Source organism: Vanessa cardui, chromosome 21 (genome assembly GCF_905220365.1).
Source record: "Vanessa cardui chromosome 21, ilVanCard2.1, whole genome shotgun sequence".
In the NCBI taxonomy this organism is placed as follows: Eukaryota; Metazoa; Arthropoda; class Insecta; order Lepidoptera; family Nymphalidae; genus Vanessa; species Vanessa cardui.
Genome location: NC_061143.1, coordinates 6,391,242 through 6,404,809, shown reverse-complemented (window position 1 = coordinate 6,404,809; position 13,568 = coordinate 6,391,242). Strand labels below are relative to the sequence as shown.

The window sequence follows — 13,568 nt, the reverse complement described above, 5'->3', positions numbered from 1 at the left end:
TCAACCTTTGGTTAAACAAAAGATTAATAGTTCGCACGTGACATTGGCGAAATAATCTGTGCCTTCTTGGCACAAATAAAAGCCACATTAAAAAAAAGATTAATAGTATTGAATATTTGGACATAAAATTTCAGGACGATAATTTCTATGGATACCACCTGTATTATTGTTTACTTGAATGTTTTTTCTTTGTAATCTTTAAAATTTATTTAATGAATAATGAAAGTAAATGAGTTATAATGGGAAAATTCAATATATTGCATTTCATATCATACGTTTAAAGTGAATTAGTATTACAAAAATGTTTACAGACACTGGTCCACGTAAGCGATGATGTCATTGGCGTCGCTCAGGCCCGCGGCCGCGCTACGGGGCCGCCGCGCCGGCCGGGAAACACTCCTAAGGCTAAGCGACTCATATCGCGGTAACAGGTTCATGCGCTACAAATTTAGGAAACCTTAAAGCTTTTGCAGAAATTAAAAGCTTTATTTTTGTCTTTTAACTTAAAGAGTTTTGTTTCCATTCTTAGTTTATTGTAGAGTTATAGAAGACAAATTAATTAATATAAAAGAAATGGATAAGTACTAGCCGGTAATTTAAAAATAAATAAATTTTCATATAAGGCTTAAAATTTAAATGCGGCCGTCACGGTTCCACAAAGATTTTATCATTTAAATACCTATTAATTACGTTTTCGAAAGAACGTATCTACGATACATTTCGCTATTACTCTTAATTGAAAATCAAAGTAAGGGTACCTAAGCCAATTATACATACATACATACATACTATATACGTATGTACCTACCATTGTACCCAGTGGAGTTACATTACTTTTTAATAGGTCTAATATTTGTAAATGAACCTAAGTAGGTTTACATTTATGCTCTAAAAAAATACCTAGTTCAAATACATAAATTGTTATTTTTGTTATTTTAGTGCAATTAATTTCACGCTTAAGTTGAAATGAGATGACAATTGATTTTTCTAATGTTATAAAAATAAACCAAAATATATCTAATAAGACTAATATCAACACTCGGAAGTATAATACCTAATTTTATAGCATTTAATATGTGTGTACAATTCAATTTGTTACGTGGGTCAAAGGTATGACATGACGCGGTGATCGTCACAGATCTTATTCACTTATTAGATCATCAGCCTAACGAGAAATCATGAATCAGTCTGCGTAATAAACATAGAATAAAATATGACGACGTATATCGTATATGATGGTAAAGAATAAAGATGTTATGAATAGTAAAGGTGTGTGACATCGTCCATCGATTCTTTAAGTGTTGTGTCATTATGTAAAACTATATTTTATCGGTAAAATTGTTTTGTAATAATGTCGATTTAATCTCCGAAGCTTCTCTATTTGATTTTTAAAACAAAACATGTAACTAATTACATAATCCTTATTTTTAATATAGATTTTTTAACTCTACCACTTCGAGTTAAATAAGTTTATTATTATGCTATGTCATTAAAAAGCTACTTTTTTTAATTTTTTTGAATACCGTGCCTGTATCGAATGTCGACCATATTTTAAATTAACACTTAAAATTTGAACACCTTGTAAATATAGATAAGAGTTGATGATTCATTATGGTGTTGTCAACATTTTTTAACACCGATTACATGGTTTCATTAGATATTGTTTGCAAAATTGCAAACAATATGCATCCTTAATCTTCCTTCGGATGATCTACAATGTGTAACACCACCATCAATAATTAACATTTTTGGCGAAGAATCCTCAAATTTATATCTTATTTTAACCATTTCGATGCAGTTACTCCAAACGCTCTCCAAGTTAAAACTGCTTCAAAAGTTTGCAGCTACCGTGCAGTTTTAATGGAGGCTGTATGAAGTCGCTAAATGTCGGTTAGCGACTTTAATACGTCTCTATAAGTATAATATGAGTATAATCAATGTAGAGTGTATATACCGTCGAAAACTGGTAATGTATGTATAAGAGCTAACAAATTTTGTAGCTATATCCTCCTGACACCTCGCGTACTTTACAAAGTGCTAAATAAATCGTACTCTAAACGCCGAATATTTTCGAACTTCTTATTTCGACATCGGACGACCGTCCTTTATGTAGCATTAATTCCCGATTGTTTGTATTCACCCGCTAAAAAAGTATTGGTCAAGTGATTGCTTGTAGCCAATGAAATTTAAGCAATGGCGATAGTTTGTCCATGGATTACGAAAGAAATATCAAACCTAGTGGCGGCCATTCTTGCGAAGCGTGCTCATGAGTTCAGGAAGATGACGGCACGCCACCGACAGGGTTAGTAAAACTTCAAATATTTTTATTAAATTCACTTGTTTTAAAGATTTTTTTTACATCATTTAAAATTAGTAAATATTCTTTGGAATTTGCGTACTTTTGGGGAGAAATACAAAAAAAATATATTAAATAAACAGTCGTAAATAAATTAAACCTATAGAAAGGCACTTCGTTCGTTATTCATAGTTTAAATATATAGAATTGATCGTATGTATATCACATTCGGCGTTCATACCAAAAGTAGCGTAATATTATTTTCAGCGTTACGAACCAGCGATATCGCGGAATTATTGAATTACTCCGAGTTTGAAAACTCGAGTGAGGATGAAAATTTCGCTGAGGCTTCTAACAATGAATCCCGATCATCGGCAGATGAAGCACGAGCGACAGTTGAGACAGCGTTGATAGCAATTTGTCAAGAGGTCGAAGCGGTTCTAGTATCCTCGGGAGGACTACTGGTTGTCGAGGTCGGGGCAGACGGCGTGCTGGCTGTGCTACTTTCAGCTACGGAACACATTGAAGTATATGATCTTGATGATTGATGTCACCACTGATGATATGATATTTTGGTTTACCAAGAGTACGACATTTGAAGATTGACATATGTTGATTGGGTAGTCTTGTAACCTTTTTTGTATTATATTGATAAAAATAAATAAATATATTTATGTTTGGTACTTCATTTGTGACATTACATTAAATTATATGAATAAATGTAATCATTTGTTTTATTTATACAATTAACCTACTTATGCCTTAATGACCTGAAGTCCTTTATAAAAGACAAAAAATATCTAAACAAATGTAAGCTTAATGTCTTCGTCAAATAATGTTAAGAAACATTTGTTTTAGTGAAAACTCGGGAGAACCCCTAGTTTATGTTTTATTTAACTGGCAAGGTCTCGGCCTTTGTAACAAAAACAGTTTATTGCTATGTAAAGTACATTCGGTCCTTGTTGCAAGTGAACTGAGTAAATGCTTAGGCGTCAGGAGGATATAATTAAATAAATCCGTATGAAATAATATACGATTTATAGCATTAATTATAATGTGATAGAGATATATGTAATGAACACGTTAAATACAAAAAAGTCACGTCTCATAATAATTGTTTACACGAGAGTTTACCTTTATTCAATTGTTTTTTTTATAACATGATAATTTGTTACATAGATAAAAAAGCATTTGTGGTTTAAAAAAACAAAACTGATCACGAGTTTTGTGCAATTTTATAAATCTTTAAATTAAAATTTCTTTATATGTTATTGTTAATAATACTACTTGCTATAATTTTAAAATCCCGCATACTATTTTTTTTTCTAAGTAAATCATTTAAAATATTTGAGAAATAAGGAAAAAAACATTGTATAAAATTGATTTATTACGGTAATACAATTATTTGGAAATACACAGATGGCAGACCATCAACATTGTGACAGATACAATTGCTCCAATATATATAAATATTCTTTATAGTAGCATTTAGTCTTCCAAGAAGAAATACTGGCCTGCTCGTTTCTGTTCTATGTCCTGTAAAAGAAAAACAAAACATGCATTTTTATATAATAACATAATTATAAGGATTTATGATAATCATTTTTTCATTAATTTTCTTATCTAGTTGTAATATCACTTGTAAATAAAAATAAATATAAACATTAAACTCTTATGACAAAAAAATGGTGGAAACTATTATTTTAGTTTTGAATATACATTTTTTTTTTTGTTGGATTTTTGATAAACTTAATGCTGTGGTACCTATACACTATCAAACAGGTTTAGAAAATTAAAATTAAAAATATTCATTTAAGTCTAAGAAATATTTTTATCGTTATTATATATATTTTTTCTATTAGGGTAACATAAAATCAAAGCTAAGCTTTAACTTTATTAAACTGTTATGAATGAATAGATTAATTAATCTAAAGTCAGTTTTTTTGGGATTTAAGAATTCTATTAATATATCCATACACTCAAAATTTACTCCATCATTTAATTTTTGTGGTGGAGTTAAGAAACTCACATATGTACATGAAACAAGAAAACATTAAAATCCTTCTTTGGGTAGTTCGGTAGGTTAGTTATAGTGACACTACTTCTAAATCATTATTAGGATACTCATTAAAAATTTATCTAATATAAAGTAATAGTATTTTTGACCATTCATTGATTGTGTGGATTAGTATTTGTAATTATTAAAATTAGCTCTAATTTATTTATGAATAAATAAGCAACCATACCTTAACAGAAGAATGTTTATTGATCCTAGGTCTAAAGTTGTTTGGATCCCTTCTGAATGTAATACCCAATAATTCCAAGAACTTATTCATGCCATTGAGCAGGGACTGCGGGGCATGGGCAGTTGCGTTAGAGGACGGGGTTCCCTCGAATACGATGACACGGTCCGCAAGGTATGTGGCCATTATAAAGTCGTGCTCGACAACGAAACCTGTTCGCTTAGCATGGAGGATGAACCTGGTGAAGAAATAGAATAGTAAATTTTTTATAATACTAAAAATAATAAAAAAAAAAAAACCAAACAAGTAATGTAAACAAAGTCAACCATAAATTCTATCCACACATACATATTTAAAATATGTGAAGTATTAATGTGTGGACATAAAATATAAAATTAAACATTGTACAATTTTGACAAATATCATTTATCAGTATAATTGATAACTAGTCTCTGCTCGCGGTTTTGCTTTCGTGTGAAGGGGGAGAGGTGTATGATGCATGTGCGATACTCCAGACCATAACCTACCTCTATTCTGAAATTCATTCAGAACCGTTCAGTGTTTCTGGCATAATTGAGTAACAATCATCCAACCATATAAACTCCCACATTTTTAATATTTTATTATTTTATTAATTACCTTTAACTAACTTAGAGAAAAGCGTTTCATTAAACTAGCACAATAAATACTGCAACATTTAAGTTAAATTAAATATAGATAGCACATGTACATTACTGCACAAACATAAGCAGTTTTATTGATTACTACAAAACTAATTGAATGCTGTTATTATTTACATAGAAGTTAGAAATGTAATTTCTTCCCTTCACCTCTGTTTTTCAGTACCCTAGACAACATGTGTAACAAAATCTTATGAGTTATTATGTCTTCAAAGATCATACAAAACAATTATTCCAAATTTGCCAGATGTACAGTAAAATTTAAATAATTATTTACCTTTTAATGACTTTAGCAGCAACCAAACGTTGTTCTGAATCGAGGTAAGCAGAGGGTTCATCAATAAGGTAGACATCAGCAGGCTTTCCGAGACACAGCACCAGTGCGACACGTTGCAACTCACCACCAGACAAGTTTTGCACTTCTTGGTCCATAATTTCTTCAATTTTCATTGGCTTCATTACATCGGTTATGAACTGAAATAGACATCATCAATATATCAGAAAAAGAAAGAAATATTTTTAATACATTATATAAGTTTTATTTCTATTTGTAACAGGAAATCAAGGGTAGGGGCTTTTATATGGTAAATGATTAGTCAAGAATAGATATTAGATGGTAATATAAAAATCAAACTATGCTATACAATGTCAATATCCTGCAAACTATATTCCATTTGCCATTACACTAGAAAATGTGATCTATTGACAAGGACCAAACCAGACAAGGGATAATTGCTGTTAGGAAGATGGGTTTTATCTATTCCGCTAGGCAGATGAAATTTCACAGAACCAGCACAGAAGGTATATATACCTTCTAACTAATATTCTACTACTATTATACTAAAATTCTTGTTCTATAGAACAAGAATTTTAGTGAATATAATTAGTAGACTATATTATTCTGTATTTTCAGATACTGCCAATAAAATGATATAGATTATAAATAGAAATGTTTTGTATGCCTTATGGACGAAACTACAAACCCGATTAACATGAAACTTTTATCGGAAGATGCAACATACTTCTATTTAAGTATACAATATTATTACATAAGAAGCTTATACTGTTATGCAGTTTCATCCCCATTTAAATTCATACTATTTACATGACATACATGAATTTCATTTTGTTTTATAATATAAACATATAATATTTATGTATTTTTATTATAAATATCTTCAATTAATTGTATTTACCTGGGGATGTGTGTATGCATCTCTTATCTTGTCATGAAGCAAACTGCGCACTAATCCTTGGGATTTTGGAGATATTTTCTGTGGCTTATAACTAATATGTAGCTGCGGTAGTTGGCTTGCACCTACGATGAATTATCAAAATTATTTAGTTAGTAAATTTAAATTATTTTGTTGTTATAGTGTTTTGATTGCTCGCATATGAAATAAACTTAAGTCTTTAAATAAATGGAAGAGTACAATGTTTAAAATAATAAATAATTTTAAAGATAAAGACCCTATAGGATAATGTAGCAAAGCCTCATATAGTTGAGTAAAAAAAAATAAATTTATTGTATTCAATTATTAAAAAAGCTTTTTTAAACTAGTAATATGCATTTGTATTTCAGCCATTAATTAGATTAAGTAGGTCATATATTATGTCACTATAATTAAATTAACAATTTTAAAAATATTATAACTATACATATGGTTATGAGTTTCTTTTCATATTCAGTCATATGATTCTCTAATGTGAGAAATTTATATCATTTTATACCTTCAGGAGTGATAGATGATTCAGCATGTTTCAGACACTTTTGAAACACAGGATGAAAAAATAAATCAAATAATTCAGTTCTAGCCATTATTAAGAGTTAACAACGTTTTATTCATCAACACAATTAAATTTACCATTAGCCTATATAACCTCCACTGTTTAATATCATCTACATTTTTTGCACTATTTTCATTAATTAAATTTAAATAAGCGTATTTTCACGACAATAACATTCAAAGAAAGTAAGGATAACGTTTTAAAAGTAAATCCTTGGTAGATTTCACGACAAAACCAAACATTTGACAAATGACGAAAACTTGACAGTTAGCTAATTCGTGTTGCCACATTATAACGTCATACGCGATCAGATACGTTGACTAAAATAAAAAATTCTGAATCGTATTGCGTTACGTACATTATTTGATAAAACACCTTTTATGACAATATAAAATGTTAATAATTACATAAAGTTGTTATTTAATTTTTTTTTTATTTATTGTATGATGGTACTCGATTTAAAATTTTTCAACGCTCTAAAAATGTAGTCACGAGTTCAGAATCGAAAACCATTATATAACTTTTCATTTTGAAATATTATGACCCTTTATAGCCAGTCTTAATATTTTAACCTAATTTAAAAATAAATTACGTCTACATGAGAGACGATTCTCTACTGCACTGAACTATAATAATAATTTAAAATATATAATAGTTATCTATATCATTAAGAATTTTCTATTCATAAGAAGTAAATTTGTAATAAAAATAATAAATATTACCTTCATCTGGCTCCAAGTTACCAGCTAACATTCTGATGAATGTTGTTTTACCAGTACCATTTTCACCAAGCAATACCAATATTTCAGAGTCTGAGAATTCTCCTTGAGCCACATGTAAATGGAAATCACCCATTGATTTGTTCATTTCTGGATACTCATAATGGTTCATTCTTTTTATCTGTATAAATATTTTGAAATTTTAATGAATTGTGAATGGAGAATTAAAAAAAAACAGATTTTTTTTGTAATTTTTGCTGCCATTGCATTTAAAACTAACATTTTTTATAAAATAAATAACACATACCTCTTCCTCTGTAGCAGATTCTGCTACTTTGAAGACAAGAGATTCAGTTCTGAATCTCATATTTTCAGTGGGCACAAACCCATCAAGGAATATATTTATACCTGCAAATGTTAGTTAGCTATAATAATAATCTTAATATGAAATATTAGAATAGAAATATGAGTATATCATCAGATATATAGTAATTATAATTTCTTAGCTTTTTCAGTTACTTACCTTCTCGAACAGAGAAAGGCATAGTCACAACACCATAAGCACCAGGAACACCATATAAGCAGCAGATGAAATCAGACAGATAATCCAATACTGACAAGTCATGCTCTACTACAATAATAAACCTGTTGACAATTTTTAAAACTTTTAATGTATATTATTGCCCTAAATTGCATAAAGTAATATGATTTTAGCAATTTTTTCTAAGACTATTAAGTTAAAATGGATAGTACCTTCATACTTAATAACAATATTTTGTTAAAATGGAATATAAAGCTTGTAAAGCCAACTTTCATTTTGATTTTTTATACAAACATACTATTTAACATTTTTAAGCTTAAAATGACCACAATCTGTTAAGAGGATCTGTCAAGGAATCCAATAGTTTTTCTTTATGAAAATATAAACTTACATAAAAAAGACAGTGCTTAGTAATAGGGCTGTAACTAATCTTATTAGTAGTAATATTTATAAATGACTAAAGGTTTGCCAACAGCACAATTTGTGGCAAATTATTATCATAAAACTTACTTATCAGGGTCTATGAGCGAGCGTATAGTTCTGGCAGCATTAAGACGCTGCTTGACATCCAAGTAGGAAGATGGTTCGTCAAACATAAATATGTCGCCATTTTGTATACAAACCATGGCGCAAGCAAAACGTTGCAGCTCACCACCAGATAATGCTGCGATTTCTCGATTACGAATATGTGTCAAATCTATAATGATAAATATTTGAAATTGTATTTTATAAATTAAATATATAAAAAGCAACATGTATATTTTCATAAAATAAATAGGTATTTTATTAACTGTTGTATTATAAATGCAGAAGTGGCTTTGTTTATTCATTTTTTTATGCATTCACATCTATACTACCCAACTGATCATCACAAAGTGTTGTGTGGACATTATCAGGGGCACAGAGATAAGGTTAGGGTATTACTACCCCATACACATGGTCATAATTTATGTGGGAGAAGCTACAGGCGAAAACTAGACATAGAATATGTAACACTTACCAAGCATTTTACATATCTCAGGTTGATTTTTTCTCTCATCCTTCTTATCAAGCAATTGTCCAACTGTTCCTTTGACAGCTTTAGGGATTTGATCCACATATTGGGGTTTGATAAGAGCTTTTAAGTCATCTTCAAGGATTTTAGTGAAGAAGTTTTGAAGCTCAGAGCCACGGAAATGAGACAGAATCTCTTGCCAGTCTGGAGGGTCCTGATAATTACATTTTAATTGAATCTCTTTCCTAGAGTATGTACAGTAAATTAATATACAGTGTAAGTAGTAAAATGATATGTTAATATTTTAAATGAATTACCCAGTAATTAATTAACTCTACATTTAGAAGATAGAAGTAAAATATGCAGCAATTAAGTCAGTGTAAAGCATGAGATATTGTAATATTTACTAAAGCCAAAATGTTGTAAGCATAATATTTCAACATTTCACTATAGCATTATTTGCAAAAAAAAATAATAGTATTTTAGGTGTGCTTTGCTTTTTTAAAATTAATTATTGTATTGAGTAGGTAAATATTTAACCAATTATTACTATTTTTAATTTACAGTTTAAGGACTTAATTTTAATAACTCTTATGAACATGCATGCATTGCTTTGTCAGAAACTGACAGTAGTTGCAATATATTAAGGATTTATACTGATTTATGTTGTAAATATTACTTAGATCATGCATCATCTTGTGTACCATAAAGTACCTTTACCATACTTTGCAATAATATCTTAACTAAAAATGAATTAAAGATATAAGAAAATACCTAATATATATAAGTAACTACTTACAGCATAACGACCCAAGTTGGGTTTCTGTTTTCCAGCAAGAATCTTCAAAGCAGTTGATTTTCCAATACCATTCTGACCAACAAGACCAAGTACTTCACCCGGTCTAGGTATTGGCAAACGATGGAGTTTAAAAGAATTCTTTGAGTATCTATGTGTTGTATGCTTCTCTAAGTTTGATGGAATATTGATGATAGTGATAGCATCAAACGGACATTTCTGAAAGAATTAATTACTTTATATAAGTGTACATAGTATTGTTTTAATAAAACATGCATTAACAATAACTTGTACCCTAAATTTGGTTTTCTCTTGTTACATAAGGAAAACAATATTATCATAAATTATGACATTAGATGTTAAAGCTATTAATTATTTAAATTACAAAGATGTTTAAATACAACCTCATTATTTATAGACGTTAATAAAGTAGGTAATCTATCTATGATCACTGAAGGATAATTTGTGGGTTTTAAATCGTATTTAAGAATATTATGATGGAAAGTGTACTGTGACATGTTACAAACCTTGACACATATACCACAACCGATGCAAAGTTCCTCCGAAATTGTAGCGATCTTATCATTGGGAGTCACCTCGATGCACAGTTTTCCCATACGCACCACAGGGCAACTTTTCTTGCATTCTTGCCTACATCTTTTGGGCTTACAACGATCAGCATTCACAATTGCGATACGTGTAAGTTTATCTGTCTCTTCAAAGGCTTTTTTTCGAGACATCACTGTTAATTAAAATACACAAATTACATCAAAACAAACAATTTGTATTTGCCTTTTTAATATATATTTTGTTCAATATGCCACGATATCCAGAAATCTTAATATAACCTCAACAATTATCATATGGTAGACTTTAATTAATAATTAACAATGAAAAAAAATAATTGCAAGTGTTTCATTTGAAAGACTATTTTTTTAATATTTATAATGTACTAGAAAAAATCATTATACCTAATAAAATACAGCGAACGTTGGCTAGACTTTGCCTACGTTCGCGTGTCCTTACGTCTCGTAATGTCAAAAGGAACAATATTGAAGATTGTTACGTTCAAGTGAAACGCCAAATTAAAAAAAAGCAGAATTGTTCGGATAATACATCAAACACTTTAGAATAATATTTTATTGTAATTTAATACTTTAGTTTAAGTTAATTCTAAATAATAATAAAAACATAATAAAATTACTTAGATACAAAATCAATAACAATTTTACAAAGATTATAAAATTATATTATAGAAGTATGAACTTCTATACAACGCCTAATTTAGTTATACTTGTTAATATTAGACGTAGCTATGACTGAAATATCTTAATATATATCGTTTATAATAATTATTGGAGTTTTGAAAATACATATCATTTGGTTTTGAATGCTCAAAAAACAAAATGTGTAATTTTACCCTACCCAATGCTAGAAGGCTTCGGTGGTAGCTTGAGTAGCTTCACTTAATTGTAAAATGACTATTCAAAAGTGCTTGTAAAAGCCTACTTGAATAAAGTTTATTTTGATTGAATGAAAAACTAACAACCGCCATCTAGTGGCCGAGGCCCGTAAACCTCTTTTTTAAATATTGAGTTGCTTATCTAGACCTAAAATAATATAATAAATTAATAATAATTAATAGTATAAGTGTATATATTATCGATGTGATCATGTATCAAAGTCAACTGTCAAGTCTCTTCCCTCTAATGGTGATTTAATGTTTTCCTCGTTTGTTTTGTTACTTTAATTGTGTTATTGTTGTGTTCTTCATATTCGTTTTCAAAACGGTGATTTCTGTTTTGAATTTATAATAGCTAATAATCTTCGTAATTTTATCTCAATAAGCTGTTGCAAATGAGAAATTGGCTGGAAGTAAAAGAAAAAAGATGACCCAAAACATCCACTTAAAGAGTGAGTTCATTTATAAATGGAATAACATGTTTTTTCAACATCATTTTTAAAAACTATTTATTCTGTTCTGAAGAAAGTGTTGAAAAAAAAGACATTCACAAGTTCCCATAATTTGTTTACCCCATAAATATCAAGAGAACTTACAATTTAATTTAATCGATTAATTTAATGATATAATATGGTCGATAGTCTAGATATAATTGAAGTCTCCTTATAACTTACATTCAAGTAAGTTTTTAACCAAGAAAAAAGGTAAAGTTAAAAATTTGTTTTTTTTTTTACGGTATAAGTTGGTGGTATAAGCATATAGGCCACCTGATGGTAAGTTGTCACCATCGCCCATAGACAATGAAGCTGTAAGAAATATTAACTATTCCTTACATCGTCAATGTACCACCAACCTTGGGCACTAAGATGTTATGACCCTGTGCCTGTAGTTACACTACAGGCACAGGGGTCATCGCCCTTCAAACCGGAACACAACAACACCGAGTACTGTTATTTCGCAATAGAATAACTAATGAGTGGGTGGTACCTACCCAGACGGGCTTGCACAAAGCCCTACCACCAAGTAAAAATGTTATTACTTTTTCACTACGGTTCAAACTGCTTAGTTAAAGTAGCTGCTCTAATGGAGTGTTGGCTCAATTCAAGTATTAATTGAGCTAATTGGATATAGTGGTGTGCTAGAACTAGCAACAAAATATTTTTTGCAAACAATGTAATAAAGTGGAATTAAAAAAAAATGGGAAAATGTTAACCTCCAATAAACAATAACTCTTTATTTACTCCAAATATTAAAATTATGTTTACATTCACTGATTATTCTAAAACATTAGAAAAATACACATTGACTTCAACAATTCTTTATACTTATAACTTGAAATGTAAAAAGCATCCAGACAATTATTACCAAGTAAAAAATGAAGAAATCCCAAAAAAAAAACTCACTTAGGAATATAAATAAAATGTGTATATAATCTAGTGTACTAGGATTCTACCACCCAGTAACTATGCAAGTTATGAATTCCATTGATGTGGTAACTTCAGCTGCTATTGTGAATAAAAATATGTTCTAGAATGATACATCTTATCCTATTAGAACTCATTTCAATATTGGTATTGGTACTTATCCAAATTTTCATTTTATTTAGTTATTCATGGCTGAATGGAAAAAATGTTATATTATTCTTTTATTAATATAAAATTCCAAAATCTACTTCTCTTTCCTCTTTCATACTAAATGTAAACATACATTGTTCATAAGTACTAAATTCAATACATAAAATCTAAGTGCCTTCTAAACCCTTGGCAATATGGCCATAGATCTAGCTGTGTCACTGTAAATGTACTTGCGCAGATCTCAGGGGATATGTTATGAAAATCCTCAGGTTGTTTTGTTACTGGAATTCAGCATTGCAATTAACTCTGAAAAGTCAATTTAATATTTAACATGCTTTATAGTGAACTCCTACAGATACTCAGAGATCATTTGTTCCTCAAGGATTTCTGTCCCATTTGTTATTTCATTAAAACACTATTACAGTAGTGATTTGTCCCAAAAGCAATTGTGGCGTGAACAAACACATCAACTTGT

The 13,568-nt window shown here is 29.6% G+C and overlaps 1 protein-coding gene across 1 annotated transcript; it reads right to left on the bottom strand.

The window, feature by feature from the left end:
• Nucleotides 1-3,665: 3,665 nt before the first annotated feature.
• Nucleotides 3,666-11,150, bottom strand: LOC124538754 (protein Pixie). Its single transcript, XM_047115936.1, has 12 exons — nt 11,029-11,150; nt 10,585-10,799; nt 10,061-10,276; nt 9,268-9,475; nt 8,778-8,964; nt 8,250-8,371; nt 8,034-8,134; nt 7,730-7,907; nt 6,416-6,537; nt 5,497-5,693; nt 4,543-4,777; nt 3,666-3,832 (listed from the first exon to the last, which is right to left on the bottom strand). The coding sequence occupies exons 2-12, from the start codon at nt 10,795-10,797 to the stop codon at nt 3,785-3,787; spliced, it is 1,827 nt and encodes a 608-aa protein (XP_046971892.1). The 5' UTR covers nt 10,798-10,799; nt 11,029-11,150; the 3' UTR covers nt 3,666-3,784.
• Between the last annotated feature and the right edge of the window lie 2,418 nt (nt 11,151-13,568).

Excerpts from the sequence above, each read along its gene's own strand:
- LOC124538754 (XM_047115936.1), bottom strand. The coding sequence starts at position 10,797 with ATGTCTCGAAAAAAAGCCTTTGAAGAGACAGATAAACTTACACGTATC. Across the intron at positions 7,908-8,033 it reads AATCTGCTACAGAGGAAGAG|ATAAAAAGAATGAACCATTA; the intron begins GTATGTGTTATT and ends ATATTTATACAG. Across the intron at positions 6,538-7,729 it reads TAACTTGGAGCCAGATGAAG|GTGCAAGCCAACTACCGCAG; the intron begins GTAATATTTATT and ends AATTCATCGTAG.